Raw genomic sequence first — 16,630 nt, forward strand, 5'->3', positions numbered from 1 at the left:
CTGATAGGGCCCTGATATAGCGGCCTCTTGTGAGGCTATGCCAGTGCCTGGCAAATACAGAAGTGGATGCTCACAGTCATCTATTGGATGGAACACAGGACCCTCAATGGAGGAGCTAGAGGAAATACCCAAGGAGCTGAAGGGTTCTGCAACCCTATAGGTGGAACAACAATATGAACTAACTAGTACCCCCAGAGCTCATGTCTCTAGCTGCATTTGTAGCAGAAGATGGCCTAATCGGCCATCATCAGGAGGAGAGGCCCCTTGGTCTTGCAAACTTTATATGCCCCAGTACAGGGGAAGGCCAGGGCCAAGAAGTGGGAGTGGGTAGGTAGGGGAGCAGGGTGTGGGGAGGGTATAGGGAACTTTCGGGATAGCATTTGAAATGTAAATAAAGAAAACAACAAAAAGAAAAAAGAATAAAAAGAAAAGATACGCTATTTGCAGTTTAGCTCATTGATACAGAGCATGCTTAATAAAACAGAAAATGTACATAGCATACTCTTTCATTCCGCAGTGTTGTTTTGGGTTCCATTAATGAGAAAGGTAGTCACTACTCTAACAGGGCTGTGCTCTAACTTGCTGCCTTTGTTCATCCCAGAAAAATCATTTCCTTTTTGTGCAAGTTATATGTCATTCCCTAATTCAGAATTCTTGCAAAGAGTCCCAGCCCAGCACATGCTTCTTCCAGTTGTCTCTGATGAGGTTCCAAACTAGATAGTCTTTTTCTTAGCAGGGACAGAGACCTGGCTTATTAACAAGTAGTATGTTTGCTGGAAAACTACAGGGACGCACACCCAACTCCTAAGAACTCCCAGTCCTGCTCTTTTATTGAACAATCATTTATTGATGAAAGAAATAAATTTTATTTGATAATTCACTTTGGTACTGGGGAATGAAATCCTAGTCTTTGTTCTTGCTAAACATGCTCTCTCTGTGTGTGCCTGGTACACAAGTTTGCCAGAAGAGAGTGTCAGAACTGAGTTACACACCGTTGTGAGCCACCTCATGAGTTGAACTTAGGTCTTCCTGAAGAGCAATCAGTGATCTTACCTGCCATACTGTCTTGCCAGCCCCTCCTTTACTTTTTTCTTTAACCCATCAAGAAATATTTGTGAAATCTAAAGATTCTTAGTTATGTAGTCTTCCACTTGAATGCAGTTGACTTGCCAGGGGCTACATCATTAGAAAAAAACCAACTCTCTCTCTCTCTCTCTCTCTCTCTCTCTCTCTCTCTCTCTCTCTCTCTCTCTCCCTCCCTCCCTCCCTCCCTCCCTCCCTCTCCCTAGAGATTGGCAATTGCTCTACTGGCAGGGGTAGGATTTAGTGCCTATCTCCCATCTCCACACTGGGAATTTGTCTGACTTTGATTTGATTTGTTTTGTTTTATTGGTATGTTTTTGCATGCTGTCACAACCATTGTGTTCATCCATATCCAGAAGATACAGTTTCCTTGCAGTTGTCCACCACCTCTATCCCTTACACTCTTTCTGTCCCCTTTTCTGCAGTGACCTCTGAGCTTTGGGGGTGGTGGTGGTGCAGTTTGTATTTTCCTTTTAGAGCTATGCATTCTGCAGTCTCATATTTTCTATGCCTTTCCGAGTTGTGTGTCTGTATTAATCACCATCTACTGCAAACAGAAAGTCCTGTGATGGGGGTTGATAGGTGCATTAGTCTACAGGTATAATGATAAGAGTTTTCTTATCTTACTCTTAAAATTCATATGTTTATTTCCAGTTTTCTTCTTAGCAAGTTCAGATCAGCAACCAGAGGAGAAATCAGAACTCCAAAACCTGAAAGCGGAAGGAGCTATAGCTTGGATTTAGACAGTCAAAATCTTCAGAGTTTCCAGTCAGCCTCTGGTTCAGACAGGTAAGACACATGCAAATTGAGCAATGACACAACCTGGGAATTAAGTTGATCACTTTCCACCCATGTAGGGCATCTAAGTATCTGTAAATGCTTGGCACACAGAGATTACCTAGCATATGGTACACAAAGACAAGAAGAAAATTTTCAGTTGTTATAGAAAATGTTCCTTCCCAATTTACATCTGTTAGAAAGATTTGTGTCATCTGAAGTAATACAAGCTCATATTTGGGAAGTTGGGGCTATAGTTCAAACAGAGATGTACATGGCAGGTAATTCTTTTATTCATTTCTTAATCTTTTTCTGTTTCAACTCCTAAAACAAAATCCTCTAAGTGTCATATCCACTCCTTGCAGCTTTCAAAAACCATTAATAATTTCATCATGTGTGCTGCCCCAGATTTTTTTTTTTTTTGTAATTCCATTTATTTCTTGTTCCGCTGCCTCTGATTTCCAGATGGGTCAAGTGAGCCTGTCTTGTGCATAATGTCATCACTTGTCAGGAGAAGCACAGAGAAAAAGTGAGGCTAGCCAAGAGCATAGTCACTTCTAATCAGTTCTGATTGTCTGCCTTGTGTCAGCGTAAGTCAGACCTTATTTTCATTACTATCAAAGCTAAAGGTAAGAAAAAGTTACCTGCTCTCATGGTACATTGCTTTGTGTGCAGGTTAGCTCCAGTTTGGTTTTGGGTGTTCAGGCTACCTTCTAGTTTCCCATTCTTTTCTGTTTAGGTTCTACAAGCAGAATTTCACTTTTCTTTTAGCACTGCCCCATTTTTCCCACTGTGGTGCTGCGTATGGAGCCAAACACCTCACATGTTGTAATGTTATAGGGGCTGGAACTTCTCTGGAAAAGAGACATTCTTTTAACTATTGACATTTTTATTAGTGTTATGATAACTGTTCATACGAGTTTTATTTTTTCTCTGGAATTCTTCTACATGCCACTTCGTATAAGCCTGTAGAGGAAAAAAATATGTCAGAAAGAAATCATTTATTATCCACTATCATAGGATCAGTATTGTGTACAGAATTTTCCAAACATTTTAAAATGCAGATATCCCCCATGTGATTAAAACGTAATCAAAGCATCTTTGTCCTTGAAATAGTTTCACTTGGCTTCCCATCTATGCTGCCTTCATGACATTTCTTTCTTCAAATCAGGCATGCTTTTGCATACCAGTCAAATCAGCTTCCAGGATGAGCAAGCAGAAGGATGGCTGAGAGTTTCAGAATAGTCTGGGCTACATAATTAGTCAAAGGGCAGCTGTGGCTTCATGCTGAGAGCCTGTCTCAAAGATTCAAAATGGAGAGAGCGAGAGCGAGAGCGAGAGCGAGAGCGACAGAGAGAGAGAGAGAGAGAGAGAGAGAGAGAGAGAGAGAGAGAGAGAGANAGAGAGAGAGAGAGAGAGAGAGAGAGAGAGAGAGAGAGAGAGAGAGAGAGAGAGAGAGAGAGAGAATGAGAATTAATCTGTTTTGTCTTTCCTTTTTTCTTCCCTGGCTCTGAGAAGAGATGAAGGGTGTTCAAAAGTGTTGGTCTCTTCTTCTCAGCCTCTTTGGGTCCCTGTGCTGGAGGCATCTTGCATCATTTCATATTAATAGATTTGACTTTTATTATTTTGTACTTGGTGTTGTGATGCACATATGAATTTGCACTGAATGCATGCCTAGTGCCTGTTGAGGCTGGAATGAGGCATTGGATTTCCGGGGACTGGCAACACAGGTGGCTCGGAACTGCCATGTGGGTGCAGGAAATCAAACTTGGGTCCCCTAGAAGAGCAGCCAGAGTTCATAACCCCTGAACCATCTCTCCAGCACCATCATACTATTTTATACTTCTGGCTAACATTTTAAGAGGGACAGTATGTAAAAAGAGGGAAGAATGAGTTCCTTGTTTAAAGAAAACAGAAGATTCCGAGCCTATCAAGCAAAACTAGATAGCGTGATTTTGAATTATTTGCCTTATATTAACTTGTCAAGGACAAGCAGCTTTCTCCAAATGATCAAGGTATTGATGCTGTTATTCCAGAATCACTTTGCCTGGGCTTGTGTCTTTTGTCTTCTCTGTTGCTAGGCATGAGTAATTACAAAGCAGTAATACCATATGGGCATGTTTCATCAAATACTGGTGTTTTGACACAAGGTTTTCTTGTAATTATAAACTGAAAGACAGACTGTAAATAGACTCTTAGAATCTTTGTATTTATTCTTTGGAAATTTCATACATGCATACAGTCTTTTTGCATCATATTCATTCCCTTCTTCTACCACCAACCAACCTCTCCCAGATACTGCTTTCATGTCTCCAAAGACTTTATCTTTTTTTTCCAACATAATTTTTATTGGTTCATAAACCCCTATCACATTCACTTACCAGTCCTTGCCTGTCTTGTCCCCACCTTTGTGACCTCTCCACTAGCAAAAGATTTTTTAAAAAGTCTCATTTGTGTTATCTATATTATCTTAGTGGCCCTGCCTCCTAAATAGAACTAAGTCCTTGCTGGGAGCCATCTTTTGTGGAGGGTGATGTCCCTGCATCCTTTCACAGTTTTCTCTTAAGTTGTGAATATATAAAACAGTTTGTAGAAAACTGAAATATTGTCATCGGAGTTATTTGGATCTTGCATGTCAAGAGCAATGTTTTCCTATTAAGAAAAATGAAGATTCTCAAAAGATCCAAAGAGCAAACTATCCTTTCCATGGACATGCATCGACCTTAGTAATGACCTACTAATTGATTGACATAATGAGCTTCATTCCCTTGTTCCAAGTGGTTCCTTAAAATGTTGAGGTGGGAGAACTATCTTTTCTTAACTATCATCTAAAGAAATTGTGAGATACTCATCTCTTTCATCCATGACCTGACCCAACTTGGCAATCAGTCTCCTCTTTTCTTGATAAAGCATGTTATTTCTTCATGATTCATTGGCCTTTTCCTGGAGTAGCTGGGCTGAGACAGTCCTTTTGAGAACTCACATCATATATGAGTGGAAATGATGTTTTATCAGATAGATACCTAATTGATTTATTTCTTTTTTCCCCAATTTTTATTAGGTATTTACTTCATTTAAATTTTAAATGCTATCCCCAAAGTCCCTTATACCCCCCGCTCCCCTACTCACACACTCCCCCTTCTTGGCCCTGATGTGCCCCTGTACTGGGACATATAAAGTTTGCAAGACCAAGGGGCCTCTCTTCCCAATGATGGCTGATTAGGCCATCTTCTGCTACATATGCAGCTAAAGACTCGAGCTCAGGGGTTAATGGTTAGTTCATATTGTTGTTGCACCTACAGGGTTACAGCCCCCTACANCTCCTTGGGTACTTTCTCTAGCTCCTCCATTGGGGNCCCTGTGTTCCATCCAATAGCTGGCTGTGAGCATCCACTTCTGTNTTTGCCAGGCACTGGCATAGCCTCACAAGAGACAGCTATATCAGGGTCCCTTCAGCAGAATCTTGCTGGTGTATGCAATAGTGTCTGCATTTGGTGGCTGATTATGGGATGGACCCCTGGGTGGGGCAGTTTTTGGATGGTCCATCCTTNCATCTCAGCTCCAAACTTTGTCTCTGTAACCCCTTCCATGGGAGTTTTGTTCCAAATTTTAAGAAGGGGCAAAGTGTCCACATTTTGGTCTTCCTTCTTCTTGAGTTTCATGTGTTTTACAAATTGTATCTTGGGTATCCTAGGTTTCAGGGCTAATATCGATTTATTTCTTTTCAGTAATTTTAAAGCCAGAGAAATATAATCAGAATGGGAAAGGATAAGAAATGGCTATTCACTTGTTGCTAGGGACCGGACATAAGAAACAAAGGATAGCTTTTAAAAGGTTGTCCACAGCCATTAATAAATGGTATACTACTCACAGTGGCTATTCCAAATTCTTTCTAAATTCTAGTGAGTAGTTGCTATGCTCTATCAGAAACAGACCTCCAGACAAGGATTCATATAAGTGATTAATCAGTCAATTGACTCAATTTTATGTGTATGGGTGTTTGGCCTAATTGTATTTCTCTGTACCACAAATGAGCCCGGTGCCCACAGAGGCCAAAAGAGAGCATCAAATCTTCTAAAACTGGAGTTACAAAGTGTTGTGAGCTGCTGTCATATGGATGCTGGGAAATGATCATAGGTCCTCTGGAAGAGCCAGAAGTGCTCTTAACCCTCAAGCCATCTTCCAACTCTCCAGCCTCTTACCCAAGAGCATTAGAAGAGGCAGAAGAGGGAATGTAAAGGCTAGGTAATGATGCAGGTTAGGTTTAGACTGAGTCTGAGACCCCAGCCACTGCCTTAGGAGTACAAACTGTGTCGCTTTGCATTTGAAGGAGCCAGCCCATTTCACTCTGACCTAAGTCATTCACTGACTATGGATTCCTCCATGCAGGGTTTCCCTGCTTAACAAATAAAGATAAAGGGTATTCAGAAATAAGAATTTGAGATAACATTTTTATTACGAGTACACACAGTGACATATTAGAAGACTTAATTCTTAATAAAGTTTGTCTATATGAAATTCAAATTTAACTAAGAGTTTTATATTTTTCTAAGTTTTCTGCCACATGGGTGAGAAGGAGAAAAAGTCCAAGGTATTTCTGGGCCTGCATCTCCAGTCTGAACGGACAAATCATAAAGGCATGAAGTTCAAAACAGCATCAGAAAGACCCTGAGAAGCTATGGAGAGTATTAGTATAGGATATAAGGGAAGTGTCTCCTTATCATCGTATGAAAAACACACAACATTTGAAATCTGTTGTGGAGTAGAAGTAGGTGGAGGAGGAAGCTGTATTTCTGGGCAGCATTTTGTTTATGTTACTGGAGGTTGTGGATAAGCATCCACTTTGTTGTTTTTGCTTCCTCTTTGGTCCCCTACACACACATACACACACACACACACACACACACACACACACACACACACACACACACACACACATTTTTCTTTTAATTGCTCATACTGATTATCACACTGTCTGTGAAGTTTTACAAGCTGCTTTGCTTGGCTCTAAACCAAAAACCGAGACGACACCATTAAATCCAGGCCTTCGCTAACTTCATCCTTATTCTAAGCCCCACTTTTCTGTGTTTCATGGTCTCCTAGAAATAGAGTGTATTTTTTTTACTTCCATGATTTTTTTTTTTTTAAAAAAATCTATATTTCCATATGTATATTATTTGGGAAAAGTAAGTTTCTTAAATCTATCATATGATGTGATACTGACTGTACTTTCTTTTTTATATATAATTTTTAAAGAATTATTTATTTTATGTATGTAAGTATACTGTAGCTGTCTTCAGACACACAAGAAGAGGGCATCGGATTCCATTATAGATGCCTGTGAGCCACCATGTGGTTGCTGAGAATTGAACTCAGGACCTCTGGAATAGTAGTTGGTGCTCTTAACCACTAAGCCATCTCTCCAGCCACTGACTGTACTTTCATTATAAGTAATATTATTTTCCTGTCCTTAGTAGGATTTTTATTATCCTCTTTGAAACTGAGATTTCTGGTAGGCAGCATCCGCTCCATGATAATATTCTGTAGCAAGGTGGAAGTGTTCTAGCTTGGAGTAAGGATCACATACATAGTCAATACTGGTTTCTTTGCCCTCCCCCCACCTTTTCTTTAGATGGCACACTATAATTTACTTCGCAAACTCTTTTTAAAAAACAGAGTTTAAAATTGTTTTCATGTATATTATATCCCTAAAATCATGTAAGTTTTATTCTATAAATTTACACGTGCATGTTGGGGATAGAGCAACTGAGTTCCATATTAATATTTTACATATAATATGTCAGGCAACTGTGGTACATGCTTGTAATATACCAGCATGGGGAAGAGCTAGGTTTATGCCTGAGGCCCCATAGCCAGCCAGGCTAGCATACTTGTAGCATACTTGGTGAGTTCAGTGCCACTCTGTGTCAAAAGACAGGTAAATGGCACCTGAAAAATGATACTCAAGACCACCTCCTGACCTCCATATACAAAGACTCTACCCACAATGCACACATTCTCTCTCTCTCTCTCTCTCTCTCTCTCTCTCTCTCTCTCTCTCTCTCTCTCTCTCCCTCCCCATACTGCCTAGCTGTGGGTCTCTGCATTTGTTCCCATCTGCTGGCTGCAGGAAGAAGCATCTCTGATGATGAATGAATAAGGCACTGACCTATGAGCATACCAGAATATTATTAGGAATTATTTTATCACTATTTTCATTTTCTGAAAGACTAGTAGTATTTGGTTTTACCCTGGGTTCTTGGGCTGTCTAGTCTCTGGTTCTTGGTCACCCAAGCAGTGCCAGGGATTATCTCCATCTTGTGGAGTAAGTCTTATATCAAATCAGTTATTATTTGAACATTACCATAAGCTTTCTGCTACCATTACATTGATATCTTCTAATTCTTATTTTTCTATTTTAACTTCTTTTGAGTAAGTAAATCTACCTTTAATGGAAGCAAGGGATGAGCAATCAAAGCGACAAACTCATAAATATCCTAAAGCACATTACCAGACCATTGAGGGCTTAAGAAGTGAGGAAAATGATAGAGCACAGAGAGAAATATGGATTTGTCCATATACTTATGAGCAGGAGACAAATGAGGTCTAGACTTCCACAAATATTCCTTACCAAGAAACTATTATTTATAAAGCATTTATAACTTACTCTTTCAGAAGGTGTTGGCTTCTCCAAGTAGTTTGATTTTTTTAAAGAGTGTAGACCTGCACACCTGTGTGTTTATATATCTCTGTGAATGTCTTATATATTCAAACTAATATATTTGGCTTTGTAGCCCATAAATTCTCCATCTCAACTTCTCAATTCTCTGGTTGTAGAAAGCAGCACAGACAATACATAAATAAAAGGGCATGCATGCTCTCTAACACCATTTATTTTATTGATATTGAAATATGAAGTTAATATATCTATGTATCATAAGATACTTTTCTTTTGTTTTTTTTTATCATCAATCTAAAAACAAGAAATTATTCTTAGTTTGCTAACCAGCAAAAATATTATATGTGCATACTTCAATCCACCATTTTGGTGAATCTTAGTATCTCACAGTCATTCACTAAACCAGAAACTATATCTTCATTTATCATAGTTGCCATGAGCACAGCTCAGTATGTTTTCTGTGAGCACTATGGTAAATAGGAAGCATGCTGGCTCATGGAAAGGGGTGAATGCAAGTGGACACATGTCTGAGATTAATGGACTTACTGAGGAGTTTAGCACAGTGTTTTCCTGCTTTTTTCTGTTTATTAGAAGCAGCTAGGCAGTTTTGAAATGTAGTAATTTCTAGATTGCATGCTCAAAGTTCCCACTGTGAGGTTTCAGATGTGCCACCAGAGGTCAAGGCTTATCTCACATAAGAAAGATTAAAAATGTAGCATTTTAGGACACCAACGACTGGGAGAGAGAACTGCATTTAACTTTTCCCTCTTTTCTTTTTAGATTCTTGATATTTCTGTCTCACTTATCAGATTTATCTCATTTTCCAACGATAACTTCTTTCCCCCATCTTCCCATATATTCATTTCCTATTTGAAATTACTAAAAGAAGTTAGAAAAGCTGGGACATTCGGGATAGCATTTGAAATGTAAATGAAGAAAATATCTAATAAAATTAAAAAAAAAACAATTCATTAAAAAAAAAGAAGCCTCAGAAGGAACCCTCTGCGATCTCTGTGTGGGCTCAGATGACAGCTCAGTAGCTGTCAGCTGTCCTCTAGACACAGTCATTTAACCAGGTAGTGAACGCTCAAAACTGTCAGCCATTCTAGAAAGGGAGGGTAGACAATGACTTCCTAGATACCACTCCTGTAGGAGCATTATATAAAACAGAAAGACAATGCATTAAATTATAGTATATGTCTTTCTTATCCTTGGATCATCTAAACAAATGTATGCATCTCAAGGGCATCATCAATGTTTGGTGACATCGTGGAATTAGAGATAACAAATGCATAGGCTTTTCAAAGTATATTTCATGAACTAAAAATAGAGAAGACTGGTCTAATCTAGGGAAAATGTGTTTCTCAGTAAGCTGATAGAACTGAGCCCACAGATCCTACCAAACGTATCTTCCTTGTCATTTCCCCTTAACTCTGTTAGCCTGACCATTTGTTGCCACTAGTTTCTAAAATGTATTTAAATCACAGCAACATGATATCTGAGTCAAAGATGGAGCTTTCATAGTTGGCTTTCCAACTTCTCTAAATTTGACCCAGATGCTGTCATCCTCTTCCTATTAAAGTGGCAAAGGTTCCTGTATTTGTCATATTTAAATAATATTGAAAACACTTGACACCTACATATTTAAAATTCTGTGCCTCTTTAGACTAAATCTTTCCTTAGTCTAATCAACCAAAAGGAAATATTTTGAGACACTCACAGTAAATGTCAAGGACAAATGTGAAAGTGTATGCCATTTCTGAGCTAATGCTTTTGGCAACAATAATTTCCAGTAGCTGACTTAGGATCACAGGAATTGTTTCCTTATTACAGGATAGCCTGTTAAATGTCATCACTCTGATTAACCAACTGCTACCAGAGCCGTTGCAGTGATAGGACTTTTCGCTGTCAGACTTACTGTAACCATGATGGAAATTTTGTCAAAACTGCTTTTATCTGGGGAGACCTTCAACACAGATAGAAGCAGAAATATTCACACGAATCCCTTTGGTTGTAATTTACTGACCTCTTTTTGCGAGATTCACCATTAGACATATTTTAAAGGAGGATTTGTTTTCTTCCTAAAACTGTAGGGGGAGGTGTTTCTAGAATAATATTCTTCTGAGAATCAACAACCTGTAGTCATGACACATTACTGGGTAGGTGGCTAATCTCCTAAATTAAGTAGGATCTCTGAGATGAGCAGAAGCATGAATGTGGCTAACTGCTGTCAAAATGCAGTGCTTGTTGGAGGACAGTCTAGGAAAATTATCCCTAAAACATAGACTTTTAAATTACGTCAAATGATTAAATCAGAAAATAAAGTTTTTGTCAAACCCAGCAAACACAGCCACAAATCACTCTGAGATATGTCCATAGCACTGTAATTTGGAGTTATCACTAGAAAGAGGAGGCCAGAGATGCTACATGCTAACAAAAGGATTTGACATCAAAGAACTGTCCTGATTAGGATGACTTGATATGAGATGACATGAGGTCCGTATGAAAAGGCAGAAGAAATCAGTTCAGGCTTTGGGTGGATGTACAATATTGCTTTTAATCCCTTCTTCGGGTATTAGTGACAATAAAGTGATACAGTAGTGTGTATGTGGATGCAGTAGCTCTTTTATTAATATTGTTAGTTAGCAGAATTCACTGTGAAATTTTCATCCATTTATATCATCACACATTATCTTTATTTACTTCCTAGTGCCCTTTCCCTTCCTCCTTTTTGCTGGTCCTCAGACCGGAAGGGAAAAGCACGTGGTCAGTAAGGATAAGAATGATCGCTCCCTCTCCCTTCTTCTTTGGTTTAGGATAAGATCCCACTTAACTAGCCCAAGCTAGCCTTGAACTCATGATTTCCCTGCCTTGGCCATTGGAATACTGACAGTAATGGTTGGGAACATCATGCCATGCTCATATTTAATGTCTATGAGACTCCCCTTTCTCATCATTAAGATAGAAATGTTATTTTGAGGAAATGGAAACTGATGAAGACCTAAAATATAGTAAATACTGCTGTGTATGTGGGGGCTAATGATGTCAATAGGCTTCTCTAGTACCCAGCCAGAAAAATACCCAGGAATTATAGTTGACATCTATGATGGTCATTGCCTGTTCCTTCTTTTGCCAGATTTATTTTTCTGGTAGTAGGTTCAAACGCTGTTACAACTCTTTCTAGTACACAGCTTCAATGCCAGCCCTCAGGAGGCAGAGGCAGAGGCAGACAGAGCTGTGTGAGTTCTAGACCAACCACAACAGAATCGTGAAACCCCCGTCTCAAAGAACAAAACAGAAAATGAAATTCTTTCTTTATTGCACTTGTTTGTCCCTCTAGTTGACTCAACTTTAAACCCTGTTAGTATACCTTATCAATTATATGCTTACTATTATAACTTACAAAAATAGTCATTGAAAACACAAATGTTATAGTTTTTATTTACTAGCCTATTTTGGACTCACTGTGAATAAGAAATAAAAGAAGAATGATTTTTTTAAAAGTCTATTCTCCTCTCATGCATTACATCCCAACTGCAGTGTCCCCTATGTTTACCTGCCAGCTACCATCTCAACCCTACCCCTGTCTCCTAGTTCCACTCTTCCTACATTTCTCTTCAGAAAAGAGCAGGACTCCCAGGGACAAATCTTTCTTTTAAATTCTAATTTGTCTGAATTCTCTATTTACTGGTGAGGCTCCACTGAAGAAGAACCCCGTGATCACCTCCTGAGCAGGAATTGCATTTCTTCTCACTGAATAGAATCACATCGTTTTCTCAAGCATGAAGGTGATTTGAGTCCATTTATCTAGTGTCACCATTTTATAGCATGAGTCAGACTAAGAACCATTGATTAAGTATAACTGAGTGACTCTGTACCAAGGAGGATGCTGGAGATAACAGCCTACGGTTAATAAGAATACCTTCAAGACTGACATATTGCACAGGAATTAGGATGGCAAACAATACACATAGATATGTCGATAAAGAATAAAAAGGGGGCATGTAAAAGGAAGCAAGTGACTTAGATGAGCATGTAAATTTGGTCAGTTTAGAGATATGTAATGTCTCAGAATGCTCGTGAAAACTGGGAAGTAAAATCTGAACGGTAAGGTGAAGCTAATAAAATACAGTGGAGTTATAGAAGTCAGGATGTGGGGCATGGGGCATGGTGAAGTCCTGCAGGTCTTTGAGGAAGGTACCCTGAAACTGCTGAGCAGCTCCAGTATGGTCCTAGTGAACTGGTGTGGTTTGCATCCCTCATCATTTTTCTCCTAAACATTTCCTAGCCAGTGTCTTTGGCTGATGTCAAAGTCGGAATGTGCTTTGTCTTTTCATTTAGGGGAAGTACCACTTCATCAGATCTCGTTGACCAGGAGGCTGGACGAAGAACATCAAAAAGCAGCTACAGCAACGGTGGAATCCCAGGTACTCAGAGGTCACCAGCCCCAAGTGCTCGTAGTGTGACCTCCATCAGCAGCAGAGTAAGTAAACAACTATAAAGAGATACCCAGTCTCCAGGACTTAGCTTTACTACCACCCATGACTGAGTTTAAATTCTCTGTATGTCAGAGCGTGTTGCTTATGCTGTTGAATGGAATGTATCCTTAGCATTAGCCCAGAAACCCAAAATCAAAAAGAAAGGGCAAACCAGGTTTTAAAGGTGGTGTCATATTACAGGCATTTAAATGCCTGTGTGATTTAAACAAATATAAAAAGTTGATTGGAAATTCTGACTTCCATCCTTCATGTTACTTCTCAGAGGACATATTTATAGATTAGCTATACTATTTTTTTTCTAAGCTGATTGATAGTCTACAGAAAAAGTAGAACCTTAAAGTCATTTTATAATTTTCCTTTCTTTACATATGTTAAAATGAGAGGTCAGACACAAAGTCTTAAATTACTATTATATATGTGTGTTTGTACATACACACACACACACACACACATATATATATATATATATATATATATATATATATATATCCACATATATGAAAAATGATCTTTTGTATCACTTTTTTTTTCTTTTAAGGAAGAAAAATCACCAAGCATTTGGGGATAATATTTCTCTTATCAACTATTCTATTGGAAGTCATTCTTGGAATTAAGTTACCATCTATTAAACTTTTTTATTAAATAGAAATTCAATATCTGTGGCATCTATATTAAGAAATATTAATATATGAACTTCAATACTTTGATTTATCCATAATTTGGTGAAGTGAAACCTCCTGAAAGGCCCTGGACAAAGAAAGATTGAAAATAAGTGAAAAGAATTAGCCATGCAAATGTCTGGGCAAAGTGTCCTCCAGATAGACAAGGGCAATGTTGGAGACATACAAACAAGAAGGCTGCTGTTCCATCTTCGAACATCAGGGCCCTGGCTTAAATAGCTTGTAAAATATCTGAGCACATCTATGCCCTTCATCAGGAAAATAATGTGATTTATGAATTACTTTTCTGTCTTATTAACAAGAAAATATTTCCCTTTTCCCTCTTTGAAAGCACCCGCTTAGACTAGCTAGAATACAAGAGCAAGCAAGCTGCACACCATCACCATCTAGTCAGAGTCGATCTTCCCAATTTCACTGTATTCATTTGGACAAAATTGTCCTTTCCCCTTAAATAACACGGGGGGAGATGGATCATCCTTGTTTTGAGATGGATCAAACTGGATTAACTTGTGATTACTGGACTGGCAGTTGACTGCTACTGCCAGCTTAAAGAACCTGAGGTAAAAGCATGCCTGATTTGCTAAAGGAAAACTGAAAAGGCCAGAGAACTGTCTGTTAGGGAATGGGGAGAAGAGCACTCACTTGTGGGTTCAGAGGAGCAAGTCAGCAAGGCCCTTGAAAGGTGCTGCAGTATTAGGATAGGAAAGACTGTCTGGTTCAAATAGTAGAGCAATATGGTTTACCATCTGAGATCGGCAGGATCTCAAGATGGGGCTGCTGAGGAACAGCAGAGGGAAGTAACGGAAACCCAGAGACCATTTGGAAAGCCTTTGCCAAGCTGCAGCCATTAGAAGGAGCAGCAACAAGGGGAGGGAGCAATCAGACTGTTTCAGTATTTTGAAGGAAGAATCAAAAGACATTTGGACAGACTGAATATCAGTGATTGATCTGTTTCAATAAAGTCTAAGTTGTACCTCCCTAGATAAAAGGCAGATTTTGAATTCTATACCTATTTATACCAAGCTCAGCAAGTGGATTTTGTTTAGCAGTCAGAAAAGTGCATAGATTGTTGATGACTAGATTTCCTTCTTTGGTAACCTAACAAGGTATGATATTTAATGTATTTATCAGCTGGTAGTGAGGAGACCCTGAGAAGATACTTGTACAAGGCTCAGGGATTTTGCATGCCTTGTAAAGAAAGCTGTGGCTGAGAGAAAGTATGAGGAAGGGGGGCTGGAAATAATTACAATGTTCTCCAACTACTATGCCATTAAAGTGTTCAAAAAAGTTATCAACTACTGCGCCTGTGCAGCGAGTAGCAGCTGACTCTCAGTCCAGTTGTCATAAGTTAACCCAGGTTGATCCATCTCAAAACAAGGATGATCTGTCTTCCCATGTATTATTTGAGGAGAAAGAACAATTTTGTCCAGATGCATCTCCTCCTAAAATGAAATCAGGAAGGTTTACTCTGTAGACAGTAATGGTGTGGGGCTTGCTTGCTTTTCTATTCTAGCTGGTCTAAGCCGGTGCTTTCAAAGCAGAAAGAAGAAAATATTTCCTTGTTAATAAGACAGAAAAGCAATTTATAAATTACATTGTTTTCCTGATGAAAGGCACAGATGTGTGGGTGCAAGTGTGTGTGTGTCTGTGCAAGTGTGTGTGTATGTGGGTGCAAGTGTGTGTGTGTGTGTGTGTGTGTGTGTGTGCGCGCGCGCGCGCGCGTGTGGGTAAAATTGTGTGCGTGTGTGTACATGTTCATGTGGGTGCAAGTATGTGTGTCTATACATGTGCATGTGGGTACAAGTATGTTGTGTGTGTGTGTGTGCACGTGGGTACAAGTATGTGTATGTGTGTGTGTCTGTGGCAAAGGTGACAATTTCTCTTACAAATGAAAAACTTTTAGAGAATGAATATCTCTGTGCTATATTATAAACTGCTAATTTTATGCCTCACCTGAACATCTAGAACAGTGATTCTTGACCTTCTGAATGTTTTGACCCTTATGTTGTGGTGACCCCCAACGATAAAATTATTTTCATTGTTACCTCATAACTGCCATTTTGCTAGTGTTATGAATTGTAAATATCTGTGTTTTCTGATAGTCTAAGGCAACCCCTGTGAAAGAGTTGTTCAGTTCCCCAAGGGTTACAACCCACAGGCTGAGAACTGCTCTCTAGAGCATGTGTTATATGTTAATGACTATACAATGTTAAGTGACCTATTAATGTTCAATATTAATGGTACCTCCAGATCACCTATGGGAAATTTTTCCATCATCCTAATTGCTAATAAGGAGCTTGGTCTTGCTTCATTAGAGGTCTTCTATGTGATAAGAATTTTCTGATGAGCTGTTAAAAATGGAGCTAAACTAATTCATCTATTTGACCTCTGACACTTTGGATAGACTTTGCTAGCCTATGCTAATTAGAGAAATTAGAAGAAATATACTTTCTGCTATAGGTCTTCCATGTTGAAAATGATGAAATAATGAATAGAGTCTATTGGAGCTGAATTGATTAACATACTAAGCAAGTAAGAGGCAAATCTATCTGTGGAGGCTTTATTAAAGTATTAAAGTATCCCTGAATGTCTTAAGATGTCAGGCAACCAGGAGTGAACATGGCCTGTAGGGCACCATTTAACTGTTTATAAAGAAAAATGGTAAAATCTCTCTTGGTTTTAACAATTATTACATCATGGTGCCATTTTCACAGTCATTTAACCTTAGCCTAGTTCTCAGGCTGCCCATAGGTTTCTTTTTATAACGTTAAATAAAGCTTAGCTAGATAGTGACCACTAGATGTGACAGAGAAAATGTTCCTGTGTAATCTCAACAACATGGCTGCTGAGCAAAAGAATCAGATTCCTCTAAGGCTGTGCTCCTGCATAACTTTTTTTTTTTTTTTTTTTTT

At 38.9% G+C, this 16,630-nt stretch overlaps 1 protein-coding gene across 1 annotated transcript in view; it reads left to right on the forward strand.

Moving 5' to 3' along the window:
- The window catches only part of Sytl5 (synaptotagmin like 5), a 90,863-nt gene that overhangs the window by 33,930 nt on the left and 40,303 nt on the right, over positions 1-16,630 (forward strand). Inside the window, exons 5-6 of the mRNA XM_021188426.2 lie at positions 1,738-1,872; positions 12,881-13,022. Coding sequence (XP_021044085.1) covers positions 1,738-1,872; positions 12,881-13,022 — 277 coding nt within the window. The remainder of the gene's footprint in view (positions 1-1,737; positions 1,873-12,880; positions 13,023-16,630) is intronic.

Source organism: Mus pahari, chromosome X, assembly GCF_900095145.1.
Source record: "Mus pahari chromosome X, PAHARI_EIJ_v1.1, whole genome shotgun sequence".
Taxonomy (NCBI): Eukaryota; Metazoa; Chordata; class Mammalia; order Rodentia; family Muridae; genus Mus; species Mus pahari.